General features: G+C 35.6%; 3 protein-coding genes across 4 annotated transcripts; 2 read left to right on the plus strand and 1 right to left on the minus strand.

The window, feature by feature from the left end:
- On the plus strand, window positions 3,742-10,119 carry LOC18593870. 2 transcript variants are annotated; one of them, XM_007021275.2, is made up of 9 exons: window positions 3,742-4,331; window positions 4,450-4,626; window positions 5,094-5,221; window positions 5,496-5,548; window positions 5,641-5,693; window positions 5,789-5,941; window positions 6,398-6,639; window positions 6,766-8,465; window positions 8,795-10,119. In XM_007021275.2, the coding sequence occupies exons 1-9, from the start codon at window positions 4,273-4,275 to the stop codon at window positions 9,806-9,808; spliced, it is 3,579 nt and encodes a 1,192-aa protein (XP_007021337.2). In that variant the 5' UTR covers window positions 3,742-4,272; the 3' UTR covers window positions 9,809-10,119. The 2 variants fall into 2 exon arrangements, with proteins under 2 accessions (XP_007021337.2, XP_017980442.1); XM_018124953.1 differs by lacking the exons at window positions 3,742-4,331; window positions 4,450-4,626; window positions 5,094-5,221 and having other exon boundaries at window positions 5,616-5,693.
- LOC18593871 lies at window positions 10,268-12,353 on the minus strand. Its single transcript, XM_018125036.1, has 6 exons — window positions 12,336-12,353; window positions 12,144-12,228; window positions 11,853-11,985; window positions 11,536-11,639; window positions 11,114-11,402; window positions 10,268-11,012 (listed from the first exon to the last, which is right to left on the minus strand). Exons 2-6 carry the CDS (start codon window positions 12,188-12,190, stop codon window positions 10,395-10,397), a joined length of 1,191 nt encoding a protein of 396 aa, XP_017980525.1. The 5' UTR covers window positions 12,191-12,228; window positions 12,336-12,353; the 3' UTR covers window positions 10,268-10,394.
- On the plus strand, window positions 14,130-16,691 carry LOC18593872. Its single transcript, XM_007021278.2, has 4 exons — window positions 14,130-14,223; window positions 14,348-14,549; window positions 15,827-16,032; window positions 16,164-16,691. The coding sequence occupies exons 2-4, from the start codon at window positions 14,460-14,462 to the stop codon at window positions 16,423-16,425; spliced, it is 558 nt and encodes a 185-aa protein (XP_007021340.2). The 5' UTR covers window positions 14,130-14,223; window positions 14,348-14,459; the 3' UTR covers window positions 16,426-16,691.

Raw genomic sequence — 16,938 nt, forward strand, 5'->3', positions numbered from 1 at the left:
TATCAAAGTTTTTATTATTTTGCATAAACAAAATCCTAGTAGATTCATTAATTACATTGTAATTTAATCCTTTTATTAATGAATATTCTTGTAGTCGATTTGGATTGAATTTATTAGTTAAAATTTTGTGAAGTTCTTCATTTGAAATGATTAAATCAATATTAAAATTGTTAAAGTACCATAGGTGGAATAAAGGAACACCACAACCCCTCCTGTGCATATATGCATATAAGAACCTGATAACAACCTATAACAATTATATCTGGAATCAAACTACACGATAAATTTTGCATTTGAACATTTAGTTCATTAGTTAGTACATAATTTTCTTACTTAAAGAGTAAGGTTTGAATTTCTCTTTTTCTAACATATTTCCCTATAAAAATTTCAAACTACACGATAAATTTTACATTTGAACATTTAATTCATTAGTTAGTACATAATTTTCTTACTTAAAGAGTAAGATTTGAATTTCTCTTTTCTTAACATATTTCCCTATAAAAATTTACCATAAATTTTTTTTCTTGAATCTTGAAAAAGTTACGTTCAATCATTCATATAGTATTATTACATGACATTTTAACCGAAAGTAAAAATAATAATATTTTATGATATCATGTCAGCTGAAGGAGCAAATTTAATGAAGAATTCAACAATTCGAACTCTAATTTCTCCAAGGAAGTAACTAAGAAGGCATGAGAGAACCAAGTACCAAAACCTACGGCCAATCAAGTAAGCCCAAAGCTATTTCCTCGACATTCAACATTGGAAGAAGCAAGAACAAGCAGACATTCGACCACGTGCAAGATTGAAAGCTTCTTCAAGGGATATAGAAGCAGACAGCTCCAAACATGTTGTCCCTAAGGCATCTCTGTCACTTTCAAAGCCATTGTCATGAACATGGAAAACCACCTACCAGAGTCAGCATACTGCCTTTGTAATTACGCGTTGAATTTTAATAATTTAATTTAATTTTGTACTATGATGATATCTTATCAAACCCATTTTGATTCATCATTTAATTATTATTTTTTTTGTCGTCAACGGTTGTCTATCGTAACATTGATAAATAATTTGATTTTTATCCATCTTATATACTGTTATTCATTTCAACTACAAAAACAGAAATTACTGACATAATTAAATAATACTTAATTAACGTACATCGCAAACTCTATTTTCATTCAATATAACATCTAATAAACAAATTGATAAATAAAATTTGTTATAAAATTAGTTTAAATCTACATCTTTTTTAAAGATAAAGTTTTGAGATCGGAGATTTGTAATAATTTTGTTAAAATTGAGGATAGTTTCTGGGCTTCAAAGTAGTGATGGGTATCAAAGTAAAAGGCTGTTGTCATATAAAATATACTCCAGCTAGCCCCATAGCCCATGTGATTGGACCATTGAAGTCAAAACTGGGCTGGACTTACCACTTGGTTATATAGTGCATAGGAAAAGCATCACTCTTTTTCCAAATAAAATTTTAAAAAACTCGTGTTATTTGTCTCGATACTTTTATCTTAGATATTAGATAAATTTGAAAGTAAAATTTCTCAATTTATAAGTAAATCAAGTATAGTCGCGTTGAGAAATAGAAGTGTTAAGATAAAGACAATGAGACAAATAATATTTTTTAATATAAATTATAAATTATTATTATCACATTCTTACAATTTAATTAGTGAAAATTGAACTTTTTTAACCTTAGACAAGGAATTCTTAGTACTTTATGGGTATGAAAAATTGCATTTGTAGAATGAATAGGTTGCTTAATTTGACTTTCATATCTAAATTACTAAAGAGTGATGAACCACTACTTATTTTTGCATTAATGAGTGGACCAAAGCAAGTTTATATATCTAATAAGTTGCAGCCTCACTGATCACATGTATAGAAAGATAGATCAAGGTTTGACAAAAGAATGATGCCACCTTAGTTTAATTTGGAATTGTCAACTATATATGAGTATTGACTTACCAGCTAGCAGCATGTTCTTAACTTCATACTCGTTATGATCAAAGAGTTAATAACAATAAAATAATTTTAATGTATATTATATATATATATATATTTGATGACGATTTTCGTACTTATATTTAAAGATGTAACATTTGAACTTGAAAATAACTTATCATATGAGTTTATCGAAAGCTTAATTATACCTTTCAAATTAAAGTTTTTCAACTAATTTCATTATGATTAAGCTAAAGGTATTGAGGATAAAAGCCAAATTATGATCTATTTTGTTAAGTTAGGAAGGAAAACAAGTTCTATCAAGTAATTGAGATGTTAACTAGAAATTGCATTTATTATGAGATCATGTATGACTCTTTTGGCTGCTTGCATTAGGGAGGAGAGACTTTACTTGCTTGGTAATGTTGGTGGTGGTTGCAATTTCATCTCAAAGTCTCAATGAAAATTAATTGAAGGGAGGAAAATGGGTCAAATAGACCAAATACAGTTTCCTACTCAGATAGGTACTTGGTCATCATCATGGACAAAATGTCATAATATATCCAGCTAAGGAAAGATAAATGGTTGTTTTTTATGATAAGCTTCCCATCAACCCCACATGACTGAAGCAACATTTGCTCATACTAACCTTATTATCACAATGGTAAAGTATATGAGGGCAGCTTTTTCTTTGCTTGTTTTTCTGAACCTCATGAATCCAAATTTCCCTGGCCTCTTGCACCAGCATATTCATGTCTTTTGCACCTTTGCCTCTATTTCAAGATAAGAAAAAGAAACCAACAATAATCATTCCGCATTACTCTTTATGTTCATATAGATTCTTTTCGATACTTTTTGAATCAATAATAAATTAAAAACCATGAATTTTGATCATATGGTTTGGAGTTTGGATCCTAAGAACCAAAATAGCAAAAACCCAAAGTTCCAAATACCTTATAATTATTAACTGATAAACATAGATATGATGCCAAAGGTGAGACAAAAGCAATTGATATATCTTGTTAGGTACCATTTGACAACTTGTGCAAACAGCTCTTTACAATGGCCCAGAAATAATGGAACTTGAATAAATAATTGCCTCATCCTCTGTGGAAACTTTGGTTGCACCAGAACTAATTACAAAGTACAATGTGGGAAGTGAGTAGCAAGGTTGTTGATGAGAAACAATCATTAGGACCCTCCTAATTGAAGTTGGGTAGGGTAGAAATCTTTTATAATTATACAATTAATAGCACATATTCAATGAAAGCTATATTTGAACCAACAATCAAACTTTGGGGTCCTGGCTAATTTGGAGGTGATTTTGATTGCAGAAGGCCCCCACATCCTGGCATAATTTCATAATTTGGGGTAACAATTATAAACCCAGATTAGGTTCATTTACAAATATATTAGATTCATGCTAATTGGTGCATGATTCAGTTCCAAGAGAAATCCATCCGCCTGAGTGAACATGAAGGAGTATGTGTATGGTATGGAAGTGAGTGCCTTGCAGTACTTGCTTGTCAGGGATGAAAGCTGCTGTAGTTTTTGTGGTTGGCAATCCTGGAACAAGGAAGAGTGAGAGTGATTATTCTTTGCCCACCATCTCACTCTTTCTTTCTACAGACCCGAGTGAAACTGACAGCAAAGCAAAACATGAAAGGGAGAAAGTAAAGAAACGACCTCTCAACTAACAAACCTGTACAAAATACAACCTGAAATGAATTAAGTTCATGAAAATTTGAACAAGAAAATGAAAAATTTGATGGATGCAACTGTCGGTCAGTGGGACCCATGTTCCATAAAAATATCATCAAATTCTTGTTTCCTTCCTCTCCTTGTGATCCTGGAAACTTTCCCATGTGCTAAAGCTAGCTTCATCAACTCTTTGCTGGCAACTGGCTAGTTTCTTATTTGCTTTTTCCTTCTGTTTTCTCTAGTTTCCATAATATGCAACATTCTTCCAAGCTAAAACAAAAAACAAAAGTACAAAAAAAACCCTGCAAAAAGAAGCAGCACAAGATCCAATGAAAAAACTTCCCAACAGTATAGCATTACATTACCTGAAAACCCCATGAGTTTCTTAAGCTTTTCCCATGTTTAGTCTGTCAGCACAACAGAAAAAGAACGACCCAGGTTCTGTAAGAATAGTAAGCAACTGAAAAAGGAAAGAAAAATAACTACTTCCAACAATGGATGAACTCAACCTATGAAGATTTAGAGTTTGCTTCTCTGTCTGTCTGTCTGTCTGTCGGTTTCTCTCTCTCTCTCTCTCTCAGGAACTGCTGGTATCTGTCTTAAGGCGTAACTATGGACTTCAGGACACGTCTTGATTATGCTTTGTTCCAACTCACTCCAACTAGAACCAGGTAAGTTAATTTGGTTCTTTGATTTTGCATGAAGTATAAAATATGTGATCTTGGTTTTCTTTTTCATTTGGTCATTCATCTGAGAAAGTTGGTTCTCGTTTTGCGTCTGAAATTGAAGGTGTGATCTGGTGATTTTTGCTGGGAAAGAGACTGAGAAGTTGGCATCAGGATTGTTAGAACCGTTCATTTTACACCTCAAAAGTGCTAAAGATCAGATTTCAAAAGGAGGGTACTCTATAACTCTTCGTCCAGTAGGCTCAACTCCTTCCTGGTTCACAAAAGGCACCCTGCAAAGGTAAATTCAGGAACTGAATTGTTGAGTGATTTTTTGTTACAGATGGACAAGTTGTTCTATAAGCTTCGTTTGGAAATGTGGAAAGATTTAGCAACAATTGTTGTTGAGCCATTATGTGGAATTTCCATATTTGGCAATTGTTGTCGAGTGTTTTTGACTTAGCCAGGGCATTGGATTATTGGGTTTAGGGCCATTATGCTGTAGTGAGGTTGTAACAGATTGGATTCCAAAGCACTCAATTAGAAAACTTGGATGATTGGTCAATTCGAAGATGTTTGATAACTCTACAGAATCATTTTTTGAATTTGGAGTAATCTGTTGACTGAACTCTTGAATGACTGCATTTCAGTTAATCAGTGTTTACAGATATGGTAATATCTTAGTTAATTTCCATCTTTTGGGGGTTGGGGGATCTTGTTTTCGTTCTTTGCATTATTAAATTGGTTAATGCTTTTATGTTTTAACAGGTTTGTGAGGTTTGTTAGCACACCAGAGGTTCTTGAGAGATTTGTGACAGTAGAGAGAGAAATTGAACAGATTGATAATTCAATTCACTCAAATGAAGCAAATGCTGCTGGGGCAACAGAGGCAGATGGTATGTTTGGACCTTAAGTTTATGATGTTTGTGTCCGTAATCAAGCTGCAGCATTGAACCTTTTCTTTTCATGCAATTTCACATATTAGTTGATGAAATTCATCAATTTGTAATGATTGAGTTCTATGTGAGGGAATAATAGCAGCTGGCCCTTCAATTGAAAAGGGGAATCTTCACTGCAGATCTTTAGATTACAGTACAGTATGTCCTTTAAGCCCTGGACTAAATGCTAATGCAGAAAATTGTGTGATTTCATCCAATTTGGCATTGACAGGAAATGAGTCAGTTATTTCAGGAAATTTCCAAAAGTCAATTTCTTCATTTAAGGTATGTTCTGCCTTCTACCAAACATTGTTTCGTTTTGTTTCCTTGATAGCTCACATCTTAATTCCAGACTTCTACTATGATGCTGCATTTAGTCCAAAGGTGAACTCAATGGAACTGCTGATGCTGCGCAGGAAGAAAATTCCAAGTGAATACCTTGTCCTGCAATTAGTCATATTACCTTCATTTTACTGTACATTTCTATTGAAATGTTATTAATTGCTCAATGGGGTTGATGTGCAGGGCTCGTCTTCAACGAGTTCTGGAAACTAGGAAGAAAGTACTCTGTAAAGAACAAGCGATGGCTTATGCTCGTGCTTTGGTTGCTGGATATGAACCTGATAATATAGAAGATCTCATATCTTTTGCAGATGCTTTTGGTGCTTCACGTTTAAGGTATAGAAGGCCACTGTGGAAATGGAAATGATTTTCATCATTAGGAGTTAGGACTGTTTTTCTAGTGATAAAACTCGAGCAAATGTGTTGGCTATTATGAACACAAGACAGAATTGGAGCTTACTGGTATATATTTTTCTCATTGAAAAAGACACTTATTCCAAAAGTTGCAGCATCAGACACTTGAAGTTGAAGCTAAAGTTGATGGCAGCCTTGTTCATCCATGTCCAACACTTGGATAGACAATTGCTGGAAAATTTATATGTGTGTTTTTAAGATATTATAAATCCAAAATGAAGGACCATGTATCTTCAAGTTTGTTTGACTTTTAATTTTTCTTTTAATCTGCATATGGTTGCTGATTACTTGCTTTCATTTTTCACATAGCCATTGACAATTGTGTTGGAACTTTCATTCCACCATTTGAAATTTTAAAGTCCATTTATTTTTTGTCAGGGAAGCTTGCATAAATTTCATGGACTTATGCAAGAGAAAGAATGAAGATAGGCTTTGGATGGCAGAATTAGCAGCAATGCAAGCATGTCCAAGACCAGACTTGTCTTACCTCGGAACATCAGGAATCATACTTGCTGGGGAAGAAAATGATCCTAATCAAAATCTTATGATGAATTTCTCAAGCGGGAAGCAAAATGGTTCTGCTGATGCCTCTGATGCCGGGAGTGGAGATATTAACCCAGGTATGCCACTTTTGCCTCAAATGATGATCTATGATGAGCTATGACTTCCTCTAATTGCTTATGTAGACTAGTTCACTCCAATGGACTACTACTTCATGCTTTGACATCCTTCAAATTTATCTACAGATGGTAGCTTGCCATCTGCAGATGGTAAAGCCCAAGTACAAATGCCATGGCCACCCCATCTTCCTCAGTACATGCATAATTTTCAGGGTCCTGGATTTCAACAAATGCCTCCATATCAAGGCTACCTTTTCCCCGGTATGCATGCTGCCTCTCCATATTATCCAGGGAATATGCATTGGCCCCCAAATGTAGAGGATTCTAGTCTTGGTCGTGCTTGGGAACCAGATGATCGTAGAAATCATAAATCATCTTCTAGGAGCAAGAAGAAATCTTCACGTGGTAAGGGAGATGAAACTTCAAAGCAAGATGAATCCACTGAGCCTAGCGATTCCAGCTCTGAGAGTGAACCAGAAGAGCAGGTGCATAAGAAAAAGCATGGAAAGAAATCCTCAAGAAAGGTTGTCATCCGTAACATTAATTACATTTCTTCCAAGAGGAATGGGGAAAAGGGCAGTGATTCTGAAGAGATTTCTGATGAGGATGAGTTCATTGATGGAGATTCTCTCAAACAGCAAGTAGAGGAGGCTGTTGGATCACTGGGGAGACATCATAAATCTACTTCACGTCATCATAAGAAACACGATGGAAGCAAGCATCGAAACACTGTTTCATATGATGAAGAAGAACAGGAAGCTAAGGCTTCTAACGCAAAAAATCCTGAGGGAGAAAAAAGAAACAACCCCTGGGATGCTTTCCAGAACCTTCTGTTGCAGGACAAGGATTTGGATTCCTCAGAAGTAGATCCACAACCAATAAGGTTGCAAGAGGAATATTTTGCAAGCAAGGGCTCTGAGGACGGAAGGTCATCAGCATTTAACCCGAACTCTGAGCGAGCAGCAAAGCAAAAATCAATGTCAAGTGATCCATTTCTGGCCACACAGATGGATAGGGGTCATGAAGGTGACACTCGAGGTAGAAATTTTGGAACTAATGAATTTGGTGGCTCGGTTTTTAAGAGAAGAGAGAGCACAAATGAGGAGTTGTTAATTCTGCAAGGAAATGATTCTGGGATTAATTCACATGCTTTTATCTCTGATTATGCCGCAGAGTCTACTATGATCAAAAGTCGCAAAGAAGGAGAATGGTTTATCAACAACCAACTGGATAAATCAGCAAATCAGGATGAGATCATGGGCCTCAAAATGTTTGATGGGGATCATGCTTCTTCATTAGCTCGTGACCGTTTCAACACTGAGACAAACAAGAATGATGTTTTCGTTGATGACTCTTTCATGATTCAGGGTCCATCAGTGGGAGATGATCAATCTGATTCTCAGTTACGGATAGGTATAGGCATGGTTCCAGAAATTGAAGGTGCTCAATACGAAAATGGCAATTCAGAAAATGTACAGAAGGCTGCTTCTGTTTCCTACGAGCCAGATGACCTTTACATGGTGCTTGGGCGTGATTCAGCTGAGGAAAATGCCATGACTTCTTGGACTCCAGAAATCGACTATGAAATGAACGTATTATCTGCTGAAGCGAATGGAAGACACTCTGATGTTGAAACAACTGGTGCTGATGACAAGGGTGCTAATGGTAAAAACCGTGGAAGTTCTGAGCGTAAACTTTCAAATAAAGAAGTCCGTTCTAGAGTTCCAAATGGATCTCTTGTCAAGAGCAAATCAGACATAGCAGCAAAGACCAGGAAACCTCCAGCTGGAAGCAGAACCACAGTACGGAAAACTAAATTTGATCAGGTATTTATCGACCTTTAGGTTCTAGTTGGTTCCCTGACAGAAAGAGGGAAAGTAGACTGCAATACTAAAATGTTGCCAAGAGTTTTGATGCATTGCTTTATTTAACTTTCATTTTTTTCTTGGAACCATCCAAAACAACAAGAGAGTGTATGCATTTCCATTTTCCAATTGTGTTTGACACCATATAATGCTTATGATGCCTTAGCACATATATATTTCCAATTGTCTTGTGCATTAGAAAGTGGTAATGCGGTTCGTATATGGTATAAGATGTTGCATAATGACATCTGTTTCTGATTTCTGGTCCTTGCCTGTCTATTTTCAAATAGGAAGAGGAGAATCGAAAGAAAATAGAGGAGTTACGGATTCAGCGCCAGAAGAGGATTGCTAAGAGGAGTGTTGCTAGTGGTGCTAATCCAGTTACTTCCAGGAGGAGCTCCACAGAAAATAAAACTTCAACGATTTCCATGAAGAGTCAACCTTTGACTCAGGACACTAAGAAATCACCAAAGCCAGTCCTTAGAAGTTCCACTATAGAACGCCTTGCAACTGCAAGGAATACTTCAAAGGCCTCATCAGCTGAATCAAAAGCCAGCCAGCCCAAAAAGTCAACCTTGAAGGAAAATGGTTCTTCAACAACAGTATCTCAGAAGACTGCTCCTGTTGAAGATAAGAAATCAAGCTCAAACAAAGTCAGAGCTTCAGATAAGAAAAGTGGCCCAAACAAAGTACTTTCCAGTGACTCTGTTGCACAAGGAAAGGACTCCAAAGAGGTCACAGTAGCATTGCCAACGGAGCCAGCAGCACCCAGAGAAACTCAACCTACTGACATTGTTGATAATTTCAAAGACATTCAGGAGTTGCAGAGTACTTCAATAGAAAAAACTGAAGAAAAGGAAATTTCTCAAAGAAACACATCAGAGGACAGAAGCTCCAATGGGAATATGCTTACTGAAGATAAGCCAGTGCAATTAGATCATGTAAAAGGTGACGAGGAATTGACTAAGGCATCTACTGTTGTTTCTGAGGACAAAAGAGCACCAGAAGATTTTGTTGAAGATATTCCTGAGATGACAGTTCATCCGTTGCCACCACTGCCTGTAAAGACTGTTAAGTTTGCCACGGTAAATATAGAAGGGAATGGTGGAATGAATGAAAAGTTTCTGTCACCTAGGATTTCTGAAATAGAGATCTCAACTCCGCCGCCAAATGATGGAATGAACACAGAACCAGTGCACTCCAGGAAGAAATGGAACAATGATGAAACCTCTCCTAAGGCAGCCAAAGGTTTTAGAAAGCTCCTTTTCTTTGGACGAAAAAACCGAAACTCTCCTACTTACTGATTTCATAGACCTAGTTAATTCTTGCTAGCAGCTTAGTGTGTGCTTGTCATTCCATAATGCCTCTGCTTCAGGTTCCAGGTTTTTCAAGAGATGCAGGTGGAACATATCAATAAGGCCTTTGGTGTTGTTGCCTTTCAAGGATTCATGATATTAAAAGGAGAAAAAAAAAAGATTCATAATGTAATTTATCTTTGTTTGATATATCATGTTGTAAGGGTTTAAACACATTCTTTTTCTTTGGTATGCCTTTGTAATCTGCACTTGTATACACATTTGAGTCATTTTTGAATCATTTGTAATTTTTATTCAAATCTTTGATTTTATGATCCATATGAAGACCTGTAATCTTTCTTAGTAGGTGGACTCTAAAAGGTGTTACCCATGGCTAACTAGTCAATCCACTGATTTCAAAAAGTACAGATAAAAGGCTGTATCTTCGACTTATTAGCACTTACATCGAAGCATCCAACAAGCTGTATGTGCTACAACCTGCAATGACATTTCCTGAACAGATGAGTAACTCCTCTTCGAAATGGGCAGTCATCACTTAGTCCTCTAAAATTGAAAAAAATGAGAAGCTTTTTTGTCATCTATACTCTGCCTTGAGATCCTTAAGTCTAGCCACTACATTTTCATACTCTGGGAGATTCGGATGCACATGGCTTGAGCCAGAGGAATTCCCTTCTTGTGCTTTCCATTTATCGAGTGAACCATCTAAAGAAAGACGAGCATTTGCCAAAACCTTACAGTTTTTCCTTCTTAAGGGATCCTCCATGAAAGAATTGTGATATCTACTTTCAGGAGTCACAGATCTCCTGGTTGAACGCATGACAGTCAAACTTTTTGTCACATAATTCTCACAGATGCCAGTTTTCTTCAGTTCCAAGTCATCAAGATACACAATAGATGTTTCATAAATTTGAGGTGTAGAACTATCTAAAGAAGTCCTGGTTGATGAAACTTCAAGCTTGTCAACTAAAGCTGCTTTTTTTGTAATCTGAGTAGAGCTATAGTAGCCATTCGAGTCATTGCAAGATTGGCTTGGAATGGCTGCCAAAGTTTTACAACATGACATATCGTTCCTTGGCTTCTCAAACTCAGAAAGTTGTATCCAATGCTCATCGATGTCACTGGAAATATCTTGGATTTCAATATCCAGCACTTCAGCTTTCTGCTGAGAGTAGCATTTCTCATAAACCTGAAGCTGCAGCCCAATGAAAAACCTGAGTATCAGTCTGTAAAACAGATTAGTAACATAAAAGAAGAAATGCAAATTCACATCAGAATTTTCTACCGTGAACCTACATCAGGATCCTGAAACACAAGAGGAAGATCACACTCTTTAGCTATTTCATTAATTAACTTCTGCTTCATGTTATCTGGTACTGAAGTAATGCATAGATTCTGCTTAATCTGAAAATTCACTAGATTCCCTGGTCGCAGTTCGACATTCGCCAGCTCAAATTGGCAACCATATCGTTCCTTCAGCAGGCTTCGTAATAGATGTAGCTCAGGCAGTTCACCACACCTAGAGGCAGCAAAAACTAGACTTGACACAGCTTCAGTAGCATCTATTGGCAATGTGTGCCAGGAGCTGCAATAATAAATTGGAACACTTTTGAAATATTGCAAGATACTTAAACAAGAATAAACATGATTTATATGCACAGCAGTTGAAAAACTTTAGGTAATTTAGAAGTAACAACATCAAGTTCAAGGTTATGTACCTTTGCTTGGTAATATGGGAAATGTTGGAGATGACGCATTTACAAAATTGTTCAATCTGATCATAGGCACACAACAGGCACTGATCTTTATAGAGCTGTATAACCTGAAGATTACAAGGGAAGTAAGTTATCACAGAACAAAAAATATTCTCAAAAATCATGTGCACTTCAGAGAAATATACTATTGAATGTTTATAAAGCCTAAAAGTTACATAGAGCCATCAACTAAGCAGAACACTTCAGGGGAATCTAAAGAAATTGACAAAAAGTACATGGTGCAATACATATTAAAGAACGGGTTAATGAGAGAAACATACCCTTTCCAAGGCTCTTTGAAGCAGCCCATCTTGGAGGAATTGGGCAATATCAGCCCTTGACTGCCTTATGATAGACTCCCTCCTATTCCTCAGGGTAGTTATATGACCTTGAACTTGCTTGATCAGGCTCTTGCTGCAGAATAAGGAGCAAGTCACATGTCTAACACCAAAACTAAACTGGATATCCTTGGTAAAGCCAACAAAATTCACCATTTGTACTGTTATTATTGTACATAAAGCTTTCGAAATTTATTGACATGAACAGCTTACAAAACCTATCTTATCCCTTACATCAGAGACAAGCTTGAATGGTACTGTCTAACTATGTATTTCACCATGCTGATACAAATTGTCTTACAGTTAAGTACTGGGATTCCTGCTATAAAGTTAACACAGACACATAAGAAGTTAAGAAAAAGACATGGTTTGTAAAAAGAATCAATAACCAAACAAAGATCACTTAAAGCTGCTGTCTGTCAATACCATTTAGCTGCTTTTCTCCACCTTCCCCCTGCAGTACATGCAAACACAGCTTTTATGGCACCCACCCACATTGCCAACAAAAAAAAAAAAATTTGCAGATCAAACAAAGAATTTGCAAATAGAATTAAAAAATAAAGAATGTGAAGACTGTCTTACCCCACTATGGTTGTGCTAGTATATATATTTGTATCACTCCTTTAGTGACACAAATAAATATGGAATGTATATATATATATGAGTATGTACACATTTATAACCTCAGTTATATACAACAAATAATACCAAGCTTACCATAAATAAAAAATTAAGAACCTGAGAATTCACTATTTTCCTTATTAGGGTCATGTAGTTACCATGAAATATAGCTTATGTTTCTCATACAATCTTCTAGAAATTAATATTTCTTAATTGTGTTTTTTTCTTTTTTATTCTTTTTATTGTTTTTTTTATGGATCAAAAGGTTTTGAAAACAACTCGATTAATCACTTATTAATTCTTGAAAAATAATGTGACATGGTATTAATCACGGATGTTTAATATTTTACAATGTAACATAATTGTGAGAAATTTATTATGAACAGTAATGATTTTGAAATGAATAGTAATTTTTGAAAAAACTAGAATTATGATACGATAATTATGAGACTTTATTACCCAAATATCAAATCAATCATGTAATACTAAACGTTCATCAAATCATCATGGCAGAAGATCTTGACCATTTTCTTTACAGCAGTCAAGACATTACATTCCACTACGTGGCAAAATCTTATTGGCTGGAAGGTATAGAATGATCTGTGGCCAGACTGTACTCTATGACAAAAAAGCCCTTTTCTCTGTTTTTGTTGTTACCCGTTTATTATTTAATTTCGTCGGTAATACGCACTATTTAATACGTCGCCGTATGAGGTAAGAAATCAGATTTGTTCACGTGTCCAGCAAACGAAAGGTCTGTGATTTTGTCGCCTTTGCGTAGCGAAAGCATCGAGTTCCCTTCACCGACAAATCTGTTCACATCAAAATCTTGACATTAATGTGGACCATATTAAATACATGTATTATAATTTTTTAATTTTTTATAAAATATAAAATTCAACACTTTACGGTTGCAATTTGGTAAGTTATAAGTTATATTTTTACAAAAATGCCATATAGGAGTGGACGAAAAAATAATGCAACACGAGAATTTTTCAAGAAGTCATTCGATTTAATATTAGTTTTGTCCATAATTGTTTAAAGAATTCTAATAAGATTCGGTGTATTCGTGTTAACATAATCACATCCAGATATTATTATTTATTAAAATTTTTTGATTTTATTACATATGATTTATCGTGATAATGAAACAAGGAATTCTCGATAGAATTGAGAGAATGAAATGTTAAAAATTGAAAATTACATTGCAATCATACTTTACTTTAGTGGGTACAAATTCTTTTTCACGAAACATAACAAATCACCCTTCCCAATCTTTTTTCCTTTTAAAGTGTGCAATACAAGCTATAGATGTTGGTACCTTACGCTGCAAAAGTTGTACTCCAATATTCCTTTGGAGGATTCCAAAAGGCAGTTAATTATGGCGGGTATTTATTCCCTTTCTACCTAAAGGAGCCTTCCAACTAACTTCACTTTCCCAGCAAGGCATCTCCCTGCAATGACCAAAGTACATTGTGCTTTAGACTCTTGTACATTCACTTCCCAAGATACCCAAATTACCCTTTTAACTAACTTCTCCCTCCAAAAAATAAAACCCTTGCTTTAAGTTACTTGTACGTTGCGCTTTAATCGGTTGTACTTGTATCCAATTTTTTTAATACTTGAACCGGTTTAGCATGTTGTACTCTAATGGTGTTTGCAAAGCTGGTGAAAACCCCATTTTCAAGCTATGGTGAGATGTCATTTTCTGCTGAAAACTACATTATAAAAAATTGGTTTTTTTTCCCATAATTTTTATGTTCATTTTAATCATTTCATTGCTTCTACAATACTGATAGTGATTTTTGTATATTTAGAGAGGGAGAGTTTGAAAGAGAAAGAGCAAAGCAAAGAGAAAGAAGCCAGAGAACAGAGAAGGGAAAAGGGAGCTAGATCTTGTTGGGTTATTGAAGCTAGCTCCATATATCCATGGCTTCCAAGTTACTTTTGATTGCTGTCTTTATTCTTGATCTCATTGCTTTTGGTTTAGCTGTTGCAGCTGAGCAAAGAAGAAGCACTGTGAGTTTTACTTTCCCCTTCACTTTCTTGATGCATTTTGTGGTTGACATAAGTTTATACAATCACTGGGTTTATTCTTGCTAAAAATGAAGATAAATATAGAAAAACAGTGGTAATCGTTGATTTAGCTTTCTGGGGTTTTTAGCTGTATGTATGAAATTGTTGCTTCTCTCAATGTAGAGAAAGAAAGATACTTTTCCTCTCTCTTTTTCCTGGTTTTTGGCTAAGAAAGAAAAGAACCGATTTTTCTAGTTTTTAGTACATTGATAATGTCTAGTTGTTATGTTGCTTACTGTGATTGCTAGCTGCACATGTAAATCTGCTGCTTTTGTTGCTTAAAGAAACTTCCTTTTCATCTTTTGGCTCAGAAAGAAAGGAAATGACTTGATCTTGGTCTTGGGCAATAAGGGTAGTTTGACAACATAGTATTCAAGCTTAAACCTTTTTTTTTTTTTGATTTCCTTCATATTATTCTCCTTTCAGCAAAGAAACAGGAGGGAAAATATTATTTTATCAGTTACAATTCTCAATTGTGTAAAAACTTACCAGATCTTAGCTAAATTTCAGTGAAAATGGTAGATCTCTGTGTTTTTTTCAACCTGAGCAATGGTATGGGGTGTTGTGGATCTAATGAAAGAACTTGTCTTTGGTAGATTTAGAGGCAAATCTGATTTGTCTTTGGAGCAATATTTTGTGAGCAGAGGAAGTAGCACCTGATTTATGGTGGTGACTTAATTATTATTGAGAACCAAACATCAAGATGGTCGAATTAGTCTACATTAGTTAGAGATGACATGAAATGTAAAATCATTGGTTTTCGGACCTTATATGATAGTATAATATTAAGTTTAATGGGTGATCTTCAAACATGGTGACACGTTCAATTATTAAAATCAGATAAATACCTGAGTTTTCATAAATCAAGTGGGGCAATTAAAAGATTAAACTACTTTCAAAACCAAGAACAACTGGAAAGCAATTACTTGGGTGCCTGATATTATCTATTTCTTCCGACTACTACTAGCTCCATTTGTTACCAAACCCCTTGACAGTGAGCAATGGGTACAGGTTTTTCTGGGTTCATTTGACCATCCAACTTGGCATCAGGCTGGATGGGGGTTGTAATATTTTTTGTGTTTATTGAAAAGAATTGTTAATTTTGTTTAGAGGGAAAGTGATTGCTAACCTAAAGGCATCAACTCCTGTTCAACCTGGAGGTTTTGAATTCACCTGTCCTATATAAAAATGCAGCTAACTTATGGTGTATCTTTGTGCAGGCCAAGATTGTCCAGGACAGTGAAGTTAATTATAACTATTGTGTCTATGACTCAGACATAGCAACAGGCTATGGTGTTGGTGCATTTTTGTTCCTTATGGCTAGCCAAGCCCTCATAATGGTTGCAAGCCGATGCTTCTGCTGTGGAAAGGCTTTAAACCCCAGTGGTTCAAGGGCTTGGGCAGTTGTCCTTTTCATAGTCTGCTGGTATGTGACAAACAATTCACCCAAAGTAACTACTGATTGTTGGTTTCAAATCTCAATGACTGCAGCCACATTTATATTTATTTTGTAGATCTGATTGTATCAACTGATATTCTTGGGATTGCCTGTGACAGGTTGTTTTTCCTGATTGCTGAGATATGCTTGCTGGCGGGTTCAGTGAGAAATGCCTACCACACCAAATACCGGACCATATTCAGCGAGCAGCCTCCCTCTTGTGAAACTGTGAGGAAGGGAGTTTTTGGTGCAGGGGCAGCTTTCATTTTCTTAACTGCCATAGTCAATAAGTTCTACTATATTTGCTACTCCAGTGCTAGGGAGAACAGCTTCCAGGCTTATGGTGGAGAGACCGGTGTGGGTATGGGAACATACAAATAAATCATGGTTGAAAATGGGATTTATCTTATTGCAGTAGATGTGACTACATGGACTCTATGCCATCAATTTGCTTACTCCATTGTCTGTTCTTTTTCTGAGTTGCATTTCATGTGCTAAGGGTTCCATATGGTAGGTGATAGATTGTATTTTGTGTCAGATTCATAAATTTTTTTCTTTCTTTTTTCCCCATTCCAAGATTTGTAAAATTTTTTGAAGTTTCTTTGTACACGTATCAATAACAAAAGATTGTTGTTTGTGTTCCAATCCGACATGATCTTCATGTAACTCCAATACATAATCTATAGGCTATCACCATTCTCTGGAAGAATGCCTGTTTGTCATTCACACAATCGATTTTGTCATACAACAATGTCGCAATGTTGACTAACTCTTAGATAAGATAGCAAATCGCATTAGGATTGTCATTCACCATGTATTTTTTTTATCAGTTAATTTGGTGGAGTTGCCTGCATGGGAAAAGAATATGGTTAAACTTGAAAATTTTTTTTCTCA

This window comes from Theobroma cacao, chromosome 7, assembly GCF_000208745.1.
Source record: "Theobroma cacao cultivar B97-61/B2 chromosome 7, Criollo_cocoa_genome_V2, whole genome shotgun sequence".
NCBI classification, from domain to species: Eukaryota; Viridiplantae; Streptophyta; class Magnoliopsida; order Malvales; family Malvaceae; genus Theobroma; species Theobroma cacao.